Raw genomic sequence first — 22,165 nt, forward strand, 5'->3', positions numbered from 1 at the left:
ATCCAGGACTTGATAAATAAAGAATTTAAGGAATGTAATGTAATTGATGTGAACCAACATGGCTTTAAGGAGAATAGATCCTGTCAAATTACCTTGATATCTTTTTTTGATGAGATTACAAGTTTGGCTGATAAAGGTAATAGTGTTGATGTAATATACTTAGAGATCTCTAAGGCATTTGACTTGATACCACACTATATTTTGATTAAAAAGCTAGAATAATATAAAATTAACATCACACACATTAAAAGGGGTAAAATCTGGCTAACTGGTAGGTCTCAAAAAGTAACTATAAACAGGGAATAGTCATCGAACAGGTGTGTTTCTAGAGGAGTCCCACAGGGATCAGTTCTTGGCTCTACATTATTTAACATTTTTATCAATGACCTGGAAGAAAACAAAATCGTCACTGATAAAATTTTCAGATGGCACAAAAATTGGGGGAGGGGGGGTAAATAATGAAGAGGACAGGTCACTGATTCAGAGCAATATGGATGGCTTGGTAAACCTGGTGCAAACAAACAATATACCTTTTAAATACAGCTAAATGTAAATGTATACAGCTAGGAACAAAGAATGTAGGCCTTTTTTACAGAATGGAGTTCTCTATCCTGAGAAGCAATGACCCTGAAAAAGATTTGGTGGATAATCAGCTGAATGTGAACTCCCAGTGGGACACTGGCCAAAAGAGCTAATACAATCTTGGGATGCATAAACAAGGAAATCTCAAGTAGGAGTAGAGAGGTTATTTTACCTCTGTATCGGCACTGTTGCGATTGCAGCGGGAATACTGTGTCCAGTTCTGGAGCCCACTATTCTTGTGTATACTTTACCTGATGGTAAATGTGGTATTATGATATAGCTGTATATATCTTGTATGTGCCACCAACAGACAAGTGGTGGCATCACTATCTACTTTGCTGTATATACTTTATCACTGGCTGGTAAGTGTGGCATTTCTTCTAGGTTTTAACAACAGAGTAAGATTCATCAAGTGTCCAAATTGGAGTGCATTTTAAAATGGAGAAGACATTTTTTTTAAAAGTTGCACAAAATGGTCCTTTTCTCTAACTCATAGGGGTCCCACAGGATACAGAGCCCATAGCCTATAAACACTAACTGCACACCACAGTATCTCGCCAAAGCCCATGGTTTTCAATTACACTGCTTTGCGTGTGCCTCAGGGTGTGACACAGAATAGACACTTGAACCTCTTCAGGCTTGTCTTCAGAGCACAGCAAAGCACATTAGAGATTTGTAGCACGCTCTACTGTGCTTCACACTAACTGCCCCGAGTAAACCCTGCTAGCATGAACTAACAGTTCATACCAACAGGGTCAACATGGGACAGCTAGAGCGCAGCATGTTAGAGCTCTATAAATCACACCCCTGAAGTGGGCTTTACCACACCTTCTAAACAAGCCCTTAGTGATTCTTTGTCATCACACAGTCTGTGTGGACTGGAGATATGGCTGCCTGTGCTCTCACCAGCTTTGATAGATTGGAGAACATGCTTTTCATGTACCCGTAATCTGAAATAGTGAAGCTATTACAATTCCTTTCTAATACAGATATTGACATTCACCTCCAAACACGGTGCACTCAGTGCTACCTGCAAACCCTGCTGAAAAGAATGGACACTTCAGGCTAGATTCACAAAGAACTTAGTTGCCTAACTGACACTTCAGGCAAGTAAAGGCTCAACACACTCTGCCATCTGTCCAGTTTTATGGGCTCAGGATCATCCTGGATGTCCCAATTTTTTGTATTTCAGAGGGAGCAATGCTAGAGAAGAGGAGAAGCGCAGTAGTGCATAACTAGCGCAGTAGTGGGAGTGGGAGACCCAGGATCCAATCCCCCTGCTCCAACTGCTTCAACAGGAGAGCCTCAGGGTGCCTTATTTCAGAATATCCCATAGTGCAGTGGTTAGAGTACTCACCAGAGAGGTGGCAGATCCCAGTTCATATCCCTTCTCCCCTCAGGTGGATTGGGGACTTGAACTCTAACCACGGGGCTAAGAGTTATGAGGGAGATGGTACCCCCCGCCCATCGTCCTCCTCCATCCAACTTCTTGCAAAAACAGCATAGGTGCCTAACACCAAGAGAGGGTTTGCAGCTGGGAATCCCAAGCCGAGGGAGGCATCTCCCTGCAGCCTCAATTTAGGTGCCTATCTCTGTGAGAGGGGTGGGGTTTATGTCACACACTTGGCATCTCCCATTCTCTAGTTCAGGTGGGGAGCAGTCTCGCCTGCTGGTTTATGTGAATCCCTTTTGAGGTGCCTCTCTCTCTCTGTTCATTGCGTAGGAAGCCTAGGCACCTAACTCAGGCTTCGTGAATCCCAGTCAGTGATATTCTAGGCATCTAAAAGTTAGGCGTGGCGATGGTGAGCATCACCACACTATGTTTCTTTGTAAATCTAGCCCTTCTTTGTCTTTGCAACTCTTCCTAGAATCATCACTCCAGAAAAAGTGCACTAGGGTCAGTGATTTTGTGAGTGCAAAAATATGCTGTCGGGGTTGTGCTACTGTGGTGTAAGACCTGTAGGATACCAGTGCAACATGGCAGTTCAGAATACACTGAGTAGGGTACTGACAGCTAAAAACAATATTTGAGGTCTTCCCCAGATGCGATTATTCTGCAAGGAAAACACATACCTTTATAGTCTCAGGGAGGTTAAGCTGTTGTCTTTTCTCCTTTAATCGCTTCATTACGATATCCATGGTTTCTTCGACGGATGGACTTGGTTCAGTACTTGCTGCTTCTTGCTTCCTGGTCTCCTTATATATTCCAGTGCTCTCCTGCTGCACAATTCTTTTGGGTGCTTTAGGGGTACAATTTTGCTCTTCTGACATTTTGAGTTTAAGCTCTGTTCAAAAAAGCAAGTTACTTGGCAAATGAGTTTTTAAATAAATATTTGTCAAAAGGTTTCTTCTGACACTATAGGAAAAACACCCCAGCTCCTGTGTTAGTTTGTTAACATACCACAATCATTTGGAAAATTAATAATCCTTAATTTGAGTTTTTAATTCCCCTGCCCCTCATCTGAGAGCATTCACTCAAACAGGCGGGAATCAGGTGCAGCATAAACAGCAGAAGTTGCCAGGTGGCATAGAGCTGCCGCTACCCCATATCACCACCCTTCCAAGCCCCTTACATAGTGGGTGTGACCATGGACAAGGAAGTAGGCCAGGCAGCCACTATGCCTGGCTGATCTCCACTGCCAGAATGATGTCCAGCATCAGACAAGGCATCCATTATATTATTGTAACATGATGTTACAGTGGGGACCAGTTTGGACCCTGGCCAGCCTTGGATTGAGTCTAAACATGACTTAAAGACACCCATAGTTCCTAGGATGTGGGAAGAAGTGAAGAGGTGTGGACAGGGCACTGGCCTGAGACTTCGGAGCTTGGACTCTATTCCTGAATCTGCCACTGGTCTACTGGTTGACCTTGGGCAAGTCATTTCACCTCTTTCTGCCTTACTTTTCCTGATTCTAAAATAGCACCAATGAGTCTTACTTTCTTTGTAAAAGAACCCAATACTTCAAAAACTCACACAAGCATTTAAATTTACTACTGCGAGTACTCCCACTGAAATCAATGGCACTTCTCATGGTAGTAAAGTTAAGCATGTGTTCAACTGTTTGCCGGATCAGGGTCTTTAAGGTGTATGAAAATTTACGTATGAGAATTGGGTTTTATCATTTTGAAAGATAATCAATTCAAAGTGGCAATTTACAGGAGATTACGCGTGTAGTTTGGCCATTTTACAGCTATTTTGCTTTTCTTTAGTTAAAAAAAGGTTTATTTTAAAAACGTCTTGTGACAATGCAGACTAATCACTTGATATTTAAGAGAGGGATTTTCAAATGAGTTCAGAGAGAGTTTGGTGCCCACCTCTCACTCACTGTCAATGGGAGTTGAGTTTCTAGACCCTTTAACCACTTATCAAAATCCCACCCTACAGTACTGAAGTGTAATACTATGATTCACTTAATGGTGAAAATGGATCTAACACAAAAATGATTCTTTTATTACTTAAAAATAGCTTGTGTTTTATTTTATTTTTTTTTAAATCAATAGTGGCTACATTTTCCCCTTGGTTACGCATATGTTGCTCCCCAGGGAGCATGGTCAATGGAGCCACGTACAGGCTGTCAAGGGAAAAATCTGACCTTTGGTATTAAATCTCATTTCAGGCAAGAGGCTATTTTTATGCCCAAATAATATGTGCTTTAAAATGGAGTTCTGTAATTTAAATTCAACAAACCCCCTTTACCATTGCAATGTGAAATGTATCAGTATAACAAACCCATTAACTTGGCAATTATGTACAGTATGCTAATGATGCTGAAACAACAATCAGACAAACATTGAGGCTAATATTTAAAATTGTATCTCTGTTTGCAAGAATGTTGATAGTTACGAAGAAGCTCTCTCTTTTTCAGCTCTATTGAATAGGGTTGAACTGACTCTCCCCAAGCATGGCTGGGAGAGATTGGCGCTGCATATGCCATTTCATCTTTCTTTTTGTCATTAGGGAGCCTTAGTGAAATAGAAGTAGGGGGCAAAGAGCAGAAAACAAATACTAAAATGCTCCTACTGCATTAGCAGAGCTTTACAAAGTTTCCAGTATTATGAAATTCCCCACTGTGCAATAAAATGGAACTATACGCTATTATGTACCTTTGAGCTGTTTACGACCTTTAGCCAAGTCATTCATCCATTTCAGGACTTCAGGATTGGAAGTTTTGTCACCATGTGAAGGCTGCACATAAGAGAACAGAAAAGAACTGATGATGGGACTGTTCCTTTTCCTGTATTCTCTATGGACTGATCCTGCAAAGAGAGTCAATGCACAGTGCATAAGGTTCAGCATGTGCGTGAGTCTTTGCAGATTCAGGCCTATGTTTGTAAAAATCAAACTTCTGCTCCATGGAGCAGGAATTCTGATGATACTCCCAATACACTTATCCAATAAAGAAATAGCTTCTTTAAAATACAAAATATTTCAGAACATAGATTCCATGTGAATCATAGTGAAGGATGAGATATATTTCTTTCCCTTATACAAAAAAGAATAGGCATCTACCTAATCCTTCTACACCCCCTCCCCCAATAGGGTGGTCATTGTCAACATTTCTATTCAAGGATCCCCTCCCAGGACCTCATTGTTATTTATCAGGATCTATTCAGGACCCTCTCCCATTTAACAGTATGAGAAGGGCAGGGTGGTCACAACAGCCTGAGACCAGTTTGTGACCGGATACCTTAGGTCAAAAAAGTATTCCCTAGCGGAACCCGGAAGATCTCCCCCATTCATAGCCACACTCTTCCAAACTGAAGGAGACTGCATGGGATTCACTTTGGTGTCTATCCAGGTGTGAGGAACTGTGACAAGGTGCCTTATAGTGACAGCCTATATATGAGCCACATCAGGTTACCGTGGTCCATGTAGATGGTGATTCTTCCACACATCATATAGCCAGAAATACTTATGATCTCAAATCACTGCTAAGCATTATATTACATACACTGTCCATTTGACATGTTTGGCTCAATTATGCTATTAATCTGTCATGTTTATTATCTTCTTGGATTGGGGCTCGATAATGCAAAGTGCTGAGCATTTTGCCCCTGGTCTTACACACATGCTAAACTGTATGTGAGAGTAGTCTCATTGACTTCAGTGAGATTACTTACATGCTTAAAGTTTAGCATGTGCAGGATTTGCAGGATGGCAGTCCAAATGCTCAACACTTTTCCGGATGGAGCCCTTACTGCAGTCCTTAAGACCAGGGTGCCTAAAATCTTTGAAAAGTAATATTTTATGCATTTCAGCTCAAATTTTTCACCCAATTTAATTGAAAAACCTGTAAAATGTGATTTAAATCTGTGCAAACACTGCTACCAAGATAATCTTCCTCTCCTACTCCAGCCATGTCGTCTTCTCCTTGAGTCTCTACTGGCTTCCTTTCCACTTCCCTCCTGTATGTAGTTCAAGCTTTTCTCCACTGTCAAAGCAAAAGACTGCTCCTGACTACAGCCTTTCACTGCCTTCATCTCCTCCCTCTTTTGATTCCTGTCAGCATTTACTGTACAGTGGTAGTTGCACAGAATCAAAACAGAAACTTTTTAAAAAGACTGAACACCCACAGTAATTTAAACATATTGTGTAGGAGAGAACGGCTTTGGGAGGGAGTTAAGCAGGGGGGAGGGGGGAGGGATGCTGTGAGCCTTCCTGCCTGCCTAGTTCATCTGCCACATGCCTGTTTTTAAAAAAGTCATACAGTGACTTAACTGCTTCCCTTGCTGTATGTGGCAGTGAGACTAGTGATTCATCCACTCTCCTTCCACCTGACCGAGTCTTAAGGTCACACACTCACTGCTCCCCTCTCTGTATCTAGTACTATTAATTCATTCACTGTACCCAGTGGGACTGCTTACATATCCCAGGTCTTTGTGAGGTCACTAGATGGACACCCCTCTGTATCCTGAAGGACTGCTTACTTACTCAAGCCTCTATGAGGTCAGTGATGTGATCACCACCATACCCTTCAGGATTGATCCTGATGATTTATATGACAGAAATATTATCTATGTGATTGCCCTGTGCTTTCTTCATCAACTCTCCTGAAGGTCAGAAGAGGATTATTAGTTTAGCTGTGGTAATATTAAGAGTACTACACTTGACACTCGCTTCTGCTTCCCAGATCAATGGTTTCCCCCAACCCTATTCAAGTATCTATACAAAAAGGGATGGATGAAAATCTTTTCATTTTTATTACTTCCAGGGTTGCCCCGGTGTTTATTTGGGTTTACCAACTAGTAAGCACAAGTGTTATTCAAATCCCAATGTTGGCCATCTAGCTATACACACACACTTGGCAGAAGGATCTTAAAATACCTTTTAAAATGACTGCAGCAATACAGGGCCTAAAAAATCATAATTCTCTGAATAGATATAGACCACAATGAAAGTTGTTCATGCCCACTACCTTTCATTGACTATCACTTATACCAGCCCCATGACATACAAAATGGGGAAGTAAATCCCACTCAGCTCCCTGACTTCCCCTTTTTAGACAAAATTCCAGGGAAATCTCCAGTTTGAGGGAGTGGAGTCTGTTGATCTTGTGCCTCTCTCTGTAAACTACACAGAGGTGTAGCCCTGAAAAAGGTTGCTGAATAATGACCAGTGATGAAGATGATGAATCCCAAGGTCTGGAAGTGGGGTCAAGGCTGTGGCATAATATTCTGATTATTTAATTTATTTTACAACATCTATCTCTACCTAGCTATAAGAAACTCAATATGGAAAGGGATAAATATGTCTGTTTTTTATGTTCCATGGCTGCCACCAAAATCTCATAGATGCAGCAAAGTTCTTCTGCTTTAAAGAGTGCTATCTTCCACCATTTGAGCTGAAGGAGAATCTCTATAAGATGTCAGTAATATTAGGGCTTATATTCTCTTTACTGACCAATCATTAGAGAGCAATATAATGTCAAACAGAGAAGGAGGTCTGATTCCAACAAAGTAAGGTTGGAAGGTGCTTATTATTTTTACAGACTATAGCTGTAGCTGTAATATACCATAGTAGTAGCAAAGGAGCACCATGGCCTCCAAGGAAACTGTTTTCCCTTTCAGACACCAGCGGAATTCTCTGACAGATGATGGGATACTACCGATGCCACAACTTATGTATGGGGAAACTGCACAAGAGGATGAAACCTCACAGACCTCCACTCACACCACACAATATCCTATACCCTAGAGATGAATGACTCCTTAGCTTTTGCTTTAGCCAGAGTCAATACTTGGGGCTCTCTCTACCATATATTGTACATCTCAGGACAGGGATACCACTTAGCCACACACCAGAGCCTTCATTTTTTATTTGACAAATGACTTCTAAAGAATGTTATTGTTTTGTTGATTTTTTCAAAAGATAACTCAGTCTGCATGAATGAGAAAAACTACATAGCAGGACACAGTTGCCAAGCAAATAATTTTATCTACAATGCAAGTAAGAAGCTATTTATAAGTATCAGAACTTTCCTTTGTCTTACAGATTTTCAGGATATTTTAAAGTAGTTAAATGTTACCATCACCCATCCTGATTGATGGATACTCCCCAATGAAGGTAACTCAAAACAGAGCTTCACAATTTTAGTCTGTAATCACTCAGATATCGTTTTTTCCCCTATTATTTTGCAAGAAGCAATTCTTCCTACACCTTTAAGGACGATATCTGTAATACATGGAGCATTCTTATTTTCTCCAATTATTTTATTTTATTATTCTTATTTTCTCCATCTTATTTTCTCCAATTATTTTCTTACCCGATATTTTTTTTCTTCTTCAAACTTTTCTTCAAACTTCCTGATTTTTCTCTTCAGACTTTGAAGATGTTTGGTAAGTTGCATTACTGTCTGCGGTTCTTTGCAGTCCTCACAATTACACCTGGAAGAACTTCTTGGCCTGCAAAAGTAGAAGTAATAAAGTCTCTGTTAATGCAAACAACACTTCTGAACTCCTCCCATGAAATCAGAACTATAGTCACACAGAACCATCTCTAATCTAAATCACATGTAAATTGTGTTAGAACTCCAGATGTTTCTCCTATAGGTAGGCACAAGGAGAAATGGTTAGGCTTTATGAAGTAAATATATGAAATATCTGTTTTTCTTTGAAGGTGGCATAGTGTTTCGTGGGCAGCACCCACCTTTCCTACCTTACTTTGATCATTAAGTGTGGGATTCTGAAAAGGTCTCAGCATTGGCCTAACTTTTGAAAATCGTTTTGAAAATCCCACCCTAACAGGCCAGATTTTGATACCTTTGTTCACACTTAATAATAGCACCTACTCCATGAGTAGTCCCACTGACTTCAATTAAATTCTTTGTGGAGTAAGGTGTGATGCGATGTGAATAAGGGGAACAGAAAATGGCACTTCTTTTATATGAAGTGCATTTAGGGCCAATTTCAGGAAGATACTAATTCCCGAATCAGACCGTAGGGCAGCCTATCATGATTTCTGTAGATTAGAATTAATTACTGGCACCAACTGGTGAAAATGTAGTACTGAAAATCAAAGCTTGTCACAACTCCAATCCACAGGAAATATTAATATTTCAAAATTTATTTTTGTTCCAAATCAGAACAAACATTTTTTTTAAAAAATTTCCCATAGAACAAAAATTCAGAAAAAAAGTTGAGTAAATTGAAATATTTCATTTCAATAAAATTAAAATGTTACATTCCAATTTTGACTTTTTTCTTATTTTATATTGCATTATAATTTATAATATAATGAAAGAAATTCAAAACAAAATTAATTTTCAAAATACAAAAATCCTTATAATTATTCTTTTAAATTTTAAACAGAATTTTGTCAAAATCAACGTGTTCTCACAAAATGTTTAGATTTTGGGAAAATGGCATTTTCTGGCAGGAAAATATTGTGTCAGAAAGTTTTCAATCAGCTCCACTGAAAATGATTCAGACTAATTTCCATGCACCAAAAAAATGGGTTTGATGAACAAAAATGTTATTTTTTTAAAGTTTGTTTTATTTCAAGTTAAAATATTTGTACATTTTAATTTTGGACTTTAAAACATAGACGTGTTCATTTAAGAGTTAGTCACCATAAGTTGCCAAGAACTTGGAAAAAGCACTAACTATTTCATTATTATAGTGCCTTCTATTCTACAGGAATTTAGCATTGCAATGGAGAGTTTATCCTCACTGGCAATAGGCTTAAACATTTTGTAGGATATTTCATGTGAGACTTTTTAGATTTGTGAATAAATAGGCTTGATTATTTCTATTTGCCTAAACTTTATTTTTAAGATTTAAAGAAAACAGAGTTCCAGAATGAAATTAATTCTAAGAATTTCCGAAAAGGACTTACAAGGACTATTCAGATGTTTTGTGACATTGCCTTCCATTTCCAATGAATGACTCATGCAGTAATTCCATTGCAGTTGAACTTTTCTGAATTAGACCTTTAATAACCTTTTTTACCCTGTATTCACTTTTCAGACTGATTATGAACTAACCTTTAAAAATGTCATTACTAAACTATAATTAACTGAGATTGCAGCTAATGTTGTACTTCGTTCATATTGGAAAATGTTAGGTCATATTTATGGTATTTCAAATTAATCATGCCAAATTATATTATATTATGAAACATCCCTGTTTAGAGCAAATGACATGACCATATATGAGAAATATGAAGAGTCAAATGTTCTAGACTGTACAAACATAATAAAAAATAAAGTTAAAAATGTATTTTCTTACATCATGAAAGGCTGAGCACTTGGTGGGGAAGGGGCCGATTCTGTGTCTAAATTAAATCTCTGGCTTTGACTAAAGATTGAGCAGCGTGGTGACAGAAGGGGATTATCTCCATCAGTAATATGATATAGTAGTCTACTGGTCCCTAAGGAGCGATGATCTTCTGGGCCGTTGTCTGCATCACTCTGCCAGTCTCTATGGGCTGGTACAGGCTCTATAACGACAAGATCAAATCAATATGGGACTGAAGGTCTCTCACAAAACACCCTAATTCGTTAGCTATAGAGGTAAATAAGAATCTATGTGAACAAATGTGTTCATAGAAGCAAAGTGTGCTGCTTGAAAACTTTTCAGTTGATACAATGAATAATATATGGTATAGCAATGCAGCATATACTGGTAGAACATGGTACCAAATCAGAGCATAACAAAGGATACATAGGTTACAACGACTGGTGTAACACCGTACTCTGAGGTCCACAATGGAATATAGATAGGTGTCTGTGTGTGTAAAAATAAACCATAAGGTTTTGTTAAAAGAAAGATAGTAAATTTCTCAGAATAAAAGCATTGTCTCTGTTTTTATAGATCAGTTTTCGCTGAAATGCACTCTTTGCAGAAGAATATGAAGATAGATGTAAAACAAGACTCATTCCCTAATTTAGGGCTCAGTCCTTTGCTCAGGAGGAGAATAGGACACATCTGCAGAAGTAACACATTTTAGGACCCTATCATGCAGCATATTGAGTGCTACTAGCCTGGTGACCCATATCCTGTAGAATTCTGCTCTTAATTCTCAGGGTAAAATGCCACTCAGCAGAAAATTACTAACCCATTCAGATCAATGCATATGAACAGAAGATTGAAACTGATTGGGTAAACAGTAAAATGTAAGTGCTGCACTCTGTCTGTTGCCTTGGGGTGTTAGGTATATGACATTATGCTAGCAATGTCCCCATGCATTAATGGGCGCATAGGCTCCTAAGGAGCGGATTGTGCCTAGTGTATAAGAGAGGGAATGCAAAAGGAGCATTTTCAACAGTGAGCTTAATTAACCATTGGAACAACTTGCACCAAGGACGTGGTGGATCCTCCATCACTTGAAGTCTTTAAATCAAGACTGGATGTGTTTCTAAAAGATATTCTGTAGCTCAAACACAAGATCCAGCTTGATGTAGGGAACACTAGGTGAAATTCTGCAGCCTCTGTTAAGCAGGAGGTCAGACTAGATGATCGTAATGGTCCCTTCTGGTCTTAAATCTATCTGTCTATGAACCTCACCTCCCTCCTTTTGCTCACTGGCAACAAGACTTGCATAGTACTGTACTATCCATATCCTGCCCTGACTCTCCATTGAAAGGGTGAGAATCCTGGTTCCCTCTTCCTCAACCTTACACAAAATAGGCCAGAATTTCATCCTTAAGTAGGTTTTTTTTTTCCTGTGGGGAGTGCTTTTATGACGATTCCGCTTCATGATGGAGAAATCCTGTACCAATCTACAAAGCCCTGTTGAAAATATATGTACAAACAAGTTACAAAAGCCAGAATAGAATTCTCAATGCCAAAAGAGAGTTTTCTCTCAGCTACATGGGTAGAGATTTTCATCTATATTAACAATTAATGTATTATAGTGTAACTAGGCAAAGTTGATTTTATTATTTTCCCTCTAAAATTGTATCTATATGTAAAAATGGAGTCTGCATCAATTATTTTTATATTTAATGTAGGTTCATACCATGAATTAGTTGTGTATCATACATACATCACAAGGGATTCCTTATAGCATATATTTCTCAGATATTTCAGCAGGAGAAATTGAACATTAATTTGCTCCCAGATCTGCAAGGAGATGCCAGTTAAGCAGCAGATCTGAAAATGTTCCTTCACCTTTGCTTTTAATTAAAAATGAAATTTTAATCAATGATGTTACAAAAATTCAGAAGACATACCTCTACCTCCTATTAATTTAGAGCACTACGTTGTGGATTTCCCCGTGGTGGGGGGTAGGACTTGCAGAGATAAAAAGGCCATTTCCCTTAAGATTTTGATGGAACTGTTATACTGTATTTTAATTAATATCTGCACAATAGATAATGAAGCTCACTGAGCTTGTTTAGCAGTGGGAAAATAGTGGCTCCAAGCAGCCTCCCTCCTTGAAAGCAGAAAATTGGGTACCTTCAAAATAAATATTATTTTATCAGACATAGTCCAATTGTTTCTATGTTACAGGCAACACAATACCAAATGTTCCTAAATTGTGTAATTATGGGTCAGCACAGGTCATGCACAGTCTCTGCATGGCTTTTATATCTTTTGATAAATTTGTTCATACTGGTTCCTCTTTCCATGGAATTATTTAAGGGGATGAGAGTACAAATGGGGAGAAAATGTTTTTTCTGTCCTGCAAAATATTTCAAGATTTCAAAATTGTTCTCAGTCCATACTGGGATGAAACTGAGACCTTGCAAAAAAAACTGCTGCACAGAGAGAAAGGAAATAGCCAATACCCCAGTGCTTATGGCACCCTTCTGGGATGTGGAAGACAGAAGACCCGGGTTCAAGTCCCTGCTCTACCTGATTTATGGCCCAGGATGGAATTTCTGGTCAAATGAGAGCATGAGAGAGAGACCAAGCCCCACCTCAGAATAGCCAATAGCGAAGTGACTAGGGCACTCCCTCATCTCAGGTGTTTGCCCTAACCACCAGGCTTATTGGCTGTGCTGGGGTGGGTCTCTCTCCATCTTTCCTCTTGGAGCTGTTGGGGCATTCTCCTGGGATGTGGGAGTGCCATAACCACTGGGCTATTAGAATATCAGGGTTGGAAGGGACCTCAGGAGGTCATCTAGTCCAACCCCTGCTCAAAGCAGGACCTAATCCCCAACTAACTCATCCCAGCCACGGTTTTGTCAAGCCTAACCTTAAAAACCTCTAAGGAAGGAGATTCCACCACCTCCCTCGGTAACCCATTCCAGTGCTTCACCACCCTCCTAGTAAAAAAGTTTTTCCTAATATCCAACCTAAACCTACCCCACTGCAATTTGAGACCATTACTCCTTGTTCTATCATCTGCTACCGCTGTGAACAGTCTAGATCCATCCTCTTTGGAACCCCCTTTCAGGTAGTTGAAAGCAGCTATCAAATCTGCCCTCATTCTTCTCTTCTGCAGACTAAATAACCCCAGTTCCCTCAGCCTCTCCTCAGAAGTCATGTGCTCCAGTCCCCTAATCATTTTTGTTGCCCTCTGCTGGACTCTTTCCAATTTTTCCACAACCTTCTTGTAATGTGGGGCCCAAAACTGGACACAGTACTCCAGATGAGGCCTCACCAATGCCGAATAGAGGGAAAGGATCACGTCCCTCGATCTGCTGGCAGTGCTCCTACTTATACAATTGCCTATTCTGGGGTCGGTCTCTCTCTCTCTCTCTCTCTCTGTCTCTTTTGTTTGACCAGAAATTCCATCCTGGACAGAGAAACCTTCCCAAGGAAACTTATCAAAGCCAAGATATTTCTGCGAAAAGTTTCAGTTTCGACTAATTGGCACTTTCTGATGACAATCTATTTCACTGAAAAATTTCCTGACCAGCACTAGTTGTGACAAATAAGGCCAATGTATCTTGTTTGCAATTCTATCCAATAACTTTTGGCTTAATAATTTCTACTTCATTGGTCAAATTCTCCTCTCCAGCACACTAGTAGCTCCTCAGGCTCAGTGGAGTGGGAGAACTGGCTATATTGTTTAATTTGTCTTCACAGGGAAGATGTTGCTGCTTATTGTTGGCCTGGCCAGATAGCTGCACACACAGGTGCTGGAACTAGGGATGCCGGGGGTGTTGCAGCCTCCCCTGACTTAAAGTGGTTTCATTATATACAGGGTTTACAGTTTGGTTCAATGGCTCTCAGCACCCCCACTACAAAAATTGTTCCAGCATTCCTGGCTGCACGGGCAACCGTAATTCTAATTATTTAGCACAACACTTTGCAACCATTATAACATGCTTCTACCATGCTTTTAATGTCATATAGTGTCTGAATAAGTAATGTGGTAAACTGAAAACAAATACTCTATTCACTGTATCGATTAATATTCCAAACAGAACTATTTATATTGCTCCTAAAAATGAAAACAAGTAAAATAAAAATGCAAAATAAAATATTACAAATGCATTTCATTATGTTAAAAATGACAAAATACTCTATTCCAGAGTTACAAAACATCACTTGTTAGCTAACAGTGTAAGCACTATAGAATCCTTTTAATGTAGCTCAATATAAATGACCATTTTACATTTTGTGAACCCATCAAATATAGTGTAAGTTGGTGATTTATAATGAAATGTAAATGTAAATGAAATTAAAAGTTTACACTGTCTTCTATAACTTTCATGGTTATCAACTGACAAAAAACAGATTATAAGACATATATTTTGCAGAATTTATCAAGTATCCAAATCCTTCCTCCAGTGAAATATGCAGAAAGGAATTTTGAAGAAATGTAGGCCATTGTCCCTGCCTAAGTTGGTGACTTGCACAAACAATTCACATGTGAAATAAACAGAGATTAATGAATGCTACATAGCAAAGGTAAACAACAATATTATCTTCTGGCAGTGAATTCTTTCATTGGTTTAGAAGACATAATACAGTTACAGTACATGAATCTAACCTACATTTTTTTTCTCAAAAACAATACTGTGCTGTCCTCTGGAATGAACTGTATTAACTTCTTTCAAATTTCACATAATTTTCCAGCTTTGAGAAACATAAGGAATCATTGTGGGGAGGGGTGGAAATAGCTTCTGCTACTGACCATCTATTAGCATAATTAAAAGGAAGTACTCTTGTCAAGGTTCCTTCCTCACTCTGAACTCTAGGGTACAGATGTGGAGACCTGCATGAAAGACCCCCCTAAGCTTATTCTTACCAGCTTAGGCTAAAAACTTCCCCAAGGTACAAACTTTGCCTTGTCCTCGAACCCTATGCTGCCACCACCAAGCATGTTAAACAAAGAACAGGGAAAGAGCCCACTTGGAGACGTCTTCCCCCAAAATATCCCCCCAAGCCCTACACCCCCTTTCCTGGGGAAGGCTTGATAAAAATCCTCACCAATTTGTTCAGGTGAACACAGACCCAAACCCTTGGATCTTAAGAACAATGAAAAATCAATCAGGTTCTTAAAAGAAGAATTTTAATTAAAGAAAAGGTAAAAGAATCAGCTCTGTAAAATCAGGATGGTAAATACCTTACAGGGTAATCAGATTCAAAACACAGAGATTCCTCTAGGCAAAACCTTAAGTTACAAAAAGACACAAAACCAGGAATATACATTCCATCCAGCACAGCTATTTTACCAACCATTAAAACAAAAGGAAATCTAAACGCATTTCTAGCTAGATTACTTACTAACTAACAGTTGTAAGGCTGCATTCCTGATCTGTTCCTGGCAAAAGCATCACACAGACAGACAGACCCTTTGTTTCCCCTCCCCTCTCCAGCTTTGAAAGTATCTTGTCTCCTCATTGGTCATTTTGGTCAGGTGCCAGCGAGGTTATCTTAGCTTCTTAACCCTTTACAGGTGAAAGCGTTCTGACTCTGGCCAGGAGGGATTTTATAGCACTGTATACAGAAAGGTGGTTACTCTTCCCTTTATTTTTATGACACGTCTTATTCTGAAACCATATTAAGTACCGGGTTTTGCACTGTCAAACAAAAATGGCAGTGTTAACATTTTGGCAGGTCCGTGAATACCACAAGGGCAGCAGAAAGATTTCCATATTTTGCACTCTGATTTTGGGGCTCTTGGTGGAGGCTGTTCACAAATCTGTACTTCTGCCAAATACAAGGTGTGATGAAGTGGGAATTTTTTGTAATATTTTATGAGTCCCGAGCGTGTCTTAGTTTTCCCTATATGTTGCATTGTTGCCCAGTGGAGGGGCAGGGAGGCGGGGGCGGGGGGAAGAAGACTGACTGTTCTCAGGGCAGGCTAAGGCCATGTCTACACTTTCACTTATGACGGCAAAATTTATGTTGCTCAGGGGTGTGAAATAACACAACTCTGAGTGACATAAGTTTCAACGGCATAAGTGGTAGTGTGCACAGCACTATGAGGTCAGACAGAGATAGACAAAGTTTGAACAATGGGGTTCATTACAGCTTGGCTGCGCATAAGGCAACCACAGCACTACTCGTATCCCTAAGCCTAGATTAAACACACAAACTGGCCCTAAAAGTAACCTGGGCTCCTAAACTGGACCTATGATGGGATGTACCAGGCCCTTCGAGGTGCCCTGCTAGAGGTGTTGCGGTCCTACCACAACCCACCCCAGAAAAGGAGCAGTAAAGGTGGGTCCTCTTGGCCTGGGAAGCATCCTATCAAAGGTCAGCAGGCTCAAATAAAAGGAGTTACAGGGGCTGAGCTAGTCAGTTCCTGGCAGGGACCAGAGGAGCAAGAAAGATGCTTCTTACTGGAACTCCAGGGAGAACCAGAAGATGAGTTCTGCTGACACTGGCATTCTGCGACGAAGAACTTCAGCCATGAGGGAAAGGTGAAAAGAAAGGGGGTACGTGGGAAGTAGCCCAGAGAATAGCAGCAGCAACTATTGCAGGAAGCAGCATGTGGCTGATATTTATAGGGTTTCTGGGTCAGGACCTGGAGTACTTGGCAGGTACAGGTCCCCCTACCGGCCATTGGCAGGGTGTCCTAAGCCCCAAGAAGGGGATAAGGCTTGTTTAGAGGCCCAAGTGAACGGCAGGACTTAAAAAGTCTCCAGAGAGAAAGCCCTTAGGACACTGCTCTATACCAAGGCAGACAGAGACTTAAAGCTAGCCCAGAAGGGGCTGAGAACTGAGCCCAGAGGAATGGCTAAAGACATTACCAATGGCACAGGGACAAGCCCGGTTGGACCTCTTACCCTGGAAGGGGTTCATTCATGCATATTGATTGTGTGTGACTTGGCTGGAGGGCTGAGCCACTGAAGACCCGCCTGACAAGGGCAACAGCAGTTAGAGAGCACCGTGAAGAGAGAGAGTGAGTGCAGGTTCAAACCCACCCGGCAAGAGGTGCTTACAAGAGGTGAGTGTGTCCCCTGTCACAGGACCCAAGCACAATTCTAAATAGGGCCCATAAAACAGCCCCAAGTCAACCATAGCCACAGTCCTAAACTCATGGCATCCTAGCACTAGCCCAAGTTCACAAGATGGCCCCAATTTTAACAGTTTCAGGCCAAAATCCTGGCATCAACTCTATACTCCAGCCTGGGCCCTGAAAAGGATCCCAGGCTTTAGCCTAGACCAATGAATGGGCCCAACATTTACTCTAGCCTGTGCCTATGCCTGCCCTCACAAGTTGGACCTAACCTTAGTGAAAAATCAAAAGCTAAAACCATCCTTAACCCAAACCAGCAAACTAGCTCCAATCCTAGATCTATCCTAATCCGACAAGTTAGCACTAAACCAGAGCTCATAATCTGACATTAAGCTAAGGGCTAGTAACTCATGCAAAACATGCAATATGCCTGATCAATAGGGACACCAAAACTACCATAGAAACAATTTCAAGTCTGTGTTCTCACATGATGTTCTTAAACAGTTAAATAAAATAAAAATTATCCACATCTGTTACGTGTGAAAAACCACATATATAAATATAATATACATATGCATTAAAATATATACTGTGTCAGTGACTGTGAGAATTAGCATTTTTCATAAAAGATGTGTAAAACTTCTTATAGTTCAACCACTCACAGTTAGATACATACTCTGTGTTAGCTGTGTAGCCACATACCCCAAAGTTATGCTAAGTAATAATTTACATTTATTAATTTTATTTCCTCCTATTTTAATATGTTTGAATACACGATGATTGAAATTCATCATAGCTTCCTTATACAAACACTGGTTCAAGGAGTTATGGGTTTGTAAGTAAATTTGAACATGCTTGTCCCACACAGTCTTCAGGGACTTATATAATGAGAATCACTAAACATTTTGGGATCCCTAGGAAAAAAATGCTGTCCTAAGCACTCCATTGTTTTGCCAGTATGTTCTAGTTAGCCTTGGTTCATAAAAATGGTATTTCCTTTACTTTTATTAATTGGAATGTGAAATGAGAAGTGAAATTTATTACGTAATCATGTTTAAATTAAAAAAATATGCATTTTAAATTTTAAATATTGCTATTTATTCACTGAAAAAAACGCAGATTTGGTCGACCTGGAACAGTTTCTGAATTTCTACGGCATTCTCTTACAATCCGGGAGACCTAACTTCACTCTCCGTCTCCACATAAGGCGGAAGGAGAAACTGAACCCAGGTCTTCCACATCCCTGGAGAGTACCTTCACCACTTTACTAAAGATTAGAAGGGACTGCAGGTCCTTCTCTCCTCTCCTTCACCATCTCCCTAGCCCATGTGTTTTGGCAATCTAGTCCTCCTTGGTAAAATTCTGGCAAAATGCCCCCAAATTGAAACATTTCAACACAACTCTACATTTTTTCAACTTTTTGATTCAGTGAAAATTAAAAAAAACACAACACATTTTTGGTTTGACCCAAAACATATTTTTTTCCAGTATTTCAAAATTTCCAATGAACTGAAATATCCATTATTTGCCCAGCACTAAATATACCCTAAAGGCCAGATTTTGCTATCAGTTATCCTGGTATAAATCCACTGACTTCATCCAGATTTACATTGATATAACTGATAGCAGAATCTAGACCTTTGCGACTACTGTATTTCAACTGATTGAACTGATAAATTCCACCAGTAGTTTAAGAGAGAGAAAAAGGACCAGTGTTGTTTATGTTAAAATAAGAAGCTAGTAAACAAAAACAGCAAGAAGCAGGTGCTACCGCAAAACAATGTATATCAAATGCATATCAATGCATAGCCAAGCTTCCCCTAAAGCACAAGTTGGAAACAACTGAATAGCAGATCATGCTCTATTTGGACTGTGTGAGAGAAATGCTACATCTTCTAGTATCCTGCTGTGTAAATGTAAATTAACAGATTAATGCTGTAAGTGTTATTTGAAGTGGGAGATTTTTAACAGTTTAAATGCAGTCAGAATCAAATCAAAGGTAAAGATTGCAGAGTTTTCCATTTAATATCAAGTGTTCTCTGATTATGAATTATGAAACTGCAGAAGCAAAATATTTATGTTAAATTGGAAAAGGACAAAAAATTGACTTTGCCAATGAATGGAAAAGCCAATGCAGTTTTAGTGCAAACTACAAGACCCCTTTGGCCTGTGTAGCATTTGCATGGTCTCCATTCTTGACTCAAATATACTGGTGAGAAACTAGGCTTGTTAGGAATTCCTACAGCTGTATTTGAAACCTGTTAAGTGTTTTTCCACCTATGTTGCAGCAGCCAGAAAAAACACCCACAAAACCAAACAACCTATTCCTAATCAACTCAGAAGCCAAAACATTACATACTCTTTTTGGCTACAGTATGCATCATCCTTTGCATTGCTTAGATTTTCAATGATTAGGGTTACATGTACATGTAATTCCTTATTTTTTGCAGTACATAGACATCATTTGAGAATGTCTAAAGTGGAATAGCGTAAGTAATAAAAATAATATAAAATAATCGCATTTTACAGAAAATCCAAACAAACAACAGCTTCTGACATAAGCTTTTCTGAACTCACCTTTCTTTTATCCATAAAATTACCTTGTAGAATTAGGTTTAGACCTTGTATTACTGACCTATTTTGCCTTAATGTGGACCATACACAATTTAAGATTACATATCATTCCACTATGTGGGTATGTTAGTCTCATTAACTATGACCTATTTTTCAGAGCCAATGATTCTCCTTCTGCCTAAAATCATGATTCTGCCATCTCTGTGATTATAAGCTATGAACAGACAGAAAATGATGCCGAGTGTTAGGGCCATTTATTTGGAGGAATTCGTTTCCATGTGTAGGGCTAAGAAAAGAAAAAGGAACACATCATAATATGCAAGATGGACAAGGCAGATTCATGAATGATTAAAATCAATGTGCTGTAAAACTCACCTTCACTATCTCTCTGCTGATGCATTAAATTAAAATCAATAAATAGGAGAAATGAAGTGACATTGCTCTGACAAAAAAAACTGCAAAACAGAATTACATGAAACGGCAGAATATCACAATGCAGTGTAACACAGTAAAGAAATAAAGAACGTACTCTCTTGAAAGAAACAAGCAGCTCAAACTGAAAAAGAAGGAATTTGGACTCTTAAAATTGCCTCTAAAGCAAAATGCTGTACCTAAGTAAAGTAAAAGATTGTTGCAATTTATTTCTACCCTTACTAACACATCTTATCCCTTTGTTTACATTTTTTAGCATTTGCAGCAGCTCATTGTGCTTCAGCATTCACACTTAATCTGTGCTGTGTTCCATGGGGCTGCAAATATTAGATTATACTGGAACATAAGACTATCTTATAATTGCAAATGAGGACACATCATGACACAGCAGCTTACCTCCACAACTGGCCCCATCAGCTTGCACACTGGATTGAATTGAAGAAGGGGCTGGAGGATCCCTGAAAGCCTGCAGCTGAGGAGTTTCTTCCTGGGTTGGCAAAAAGGCAGAGCACAAGTCAGTTTCAAGGGCTTGTAGCTTTAACACAGAATTCTGCAGACAAAAGCAGAACATTGGGCTAGATAGAAAACAACAGAAATACAGCGACAGGTCTTCAGTTCACTGAGTCCATTAGCAGTATCTGCAGAAAGGGCGATCCACTAACAGCTCTTAAAGGGATGTGTAAGAGATCAAATTTGCATTATTCCATGTGTATCTTCATGTCCTCTGCTTATCTAAATCCTAACTTATATGGATAATTTAACACACGTGGGGGGAATGGTGATTTCGTCAGCAAAAGACAATTTGTTCTAGGAAGCCAATCTGAGACGGTGTCTGTTTTCTTGGTCTTGGAGCAATATGCTGCTATGCAAGCATTTCATTCATTGTGCTGACATCAGGATCTGATGACATTATGCCCCTCCCAGTTTACCATTCATAAAAAAACCCCTAAAAACAAAACATCTCTACAGCATATTGTGAAGCATCCCGCAGTGAACAAAGAGTTACAGACAGCTACACAGTCCTCCTCAGGGTTCTTGGAAGAGGTTGCATTTTATTTGTTCTTGTACAGACATTTTTTGTATGGAGGTTGTCGCTGGTTCTATCGGGCTATCATATCATTTTCCATCAGCTGCAAAGGCAAAATTAACAGATCTTTGTCGCTCACTGCAGACAACTCAATGAGGACAAGGCTGCTTATCTATACCAGTACCTTCAGCTACTGTTCCACGCTTGGTCCATTTTTCATTTTAAATCTTCAATGCTGAGTGTAATATTCAGATGTACAATCTGACACAAGCATCTTGCTGTGATGCAAATGCTCTGAAAGCCTAATCACCACCTGACTGGATTAAATGAGTCACTCCTGACACTCTGTCTGTTCAATTACTCTCCCTCAAGGGGAATACAGATAGCAATGGAAGATGCATGAAAATACAGAGGGCTGTCTAAAAGCTCACATAGTTGAAACACATAAAACCAAGACAAGTGAAACAATAAAGCACTTGCTGACAAAATCAGCATTGCCCAAAAATATTTGTCCTCATGCTTATGTATCCTTAATTTTATATCCCTAATTATATCTGCTCAGGGTTATCAAGATGTAGATTCTTTCTGAACAGGGATGACCCAAACATCTATGCAAATTATAGCTTCCCCTGTGTACCATAATCAGTGACGCATCATGCAAATTAATAAGTCTATGCAATTTTTACTCTCTTGTGACATAGCCACTTTATAAACCCCATGTCAGTAGAGTTTTCTGTTAAAGG

The 22,165-nt window shown here is 39.5% G+C and overlaps 1 protein-coding gene across 3 annotated transcripts in view; it reads right to left on the bottom strand.

The window, feature by feature from the left end:
• The window catches only part of FAM13C (family with sequence similarity 13 member C), a 216,625-nt gene that overhangs the window by 24,481 nt on the left and 169,979 nt on the right, over positions 1-22,165 (bottom strand). For all 3 annotated transcript variants that reach the window (XM_075130810.1, XM_075130808.1, XM_075130809.1), the window contains 5 exons: positions 20,792-20,882; positions 10,312-10,522; positions 8,349-8,487; positions 4,690-4,771; positions 2,656-2,867 (listed from right to left, as the gene is read on the bottom strand). In XM_075130810.1, the coding sequence (XP_074986911.1) occupies positions 2,656-2,867; positions 4,690-4,771; positions 8,349-8,487; positions 10,312-10,522; positions 20,792-20,882 (735 nt within the window). The remainder of the gene's footprint in view (positions 1-2,655; positions 2,868-4,689; positions 4,772-8,348; positions 8,488-10,311; positions 10,523-20,791; positions 20,883-22,165) is intronic.

This window comes from Caretta caretta, chromosome 7 (genome assembly GCF_965140235.1).
Source record: "Caretta caretta isolate rCarCar2 chromosome 7, rCarCar1.hap1, whole genome shotgun sequence".
NCBI lineage: Eukaryota > Metazoa > Chordata > Testudines > Cheloniidae > Caretta > Caretta caretta.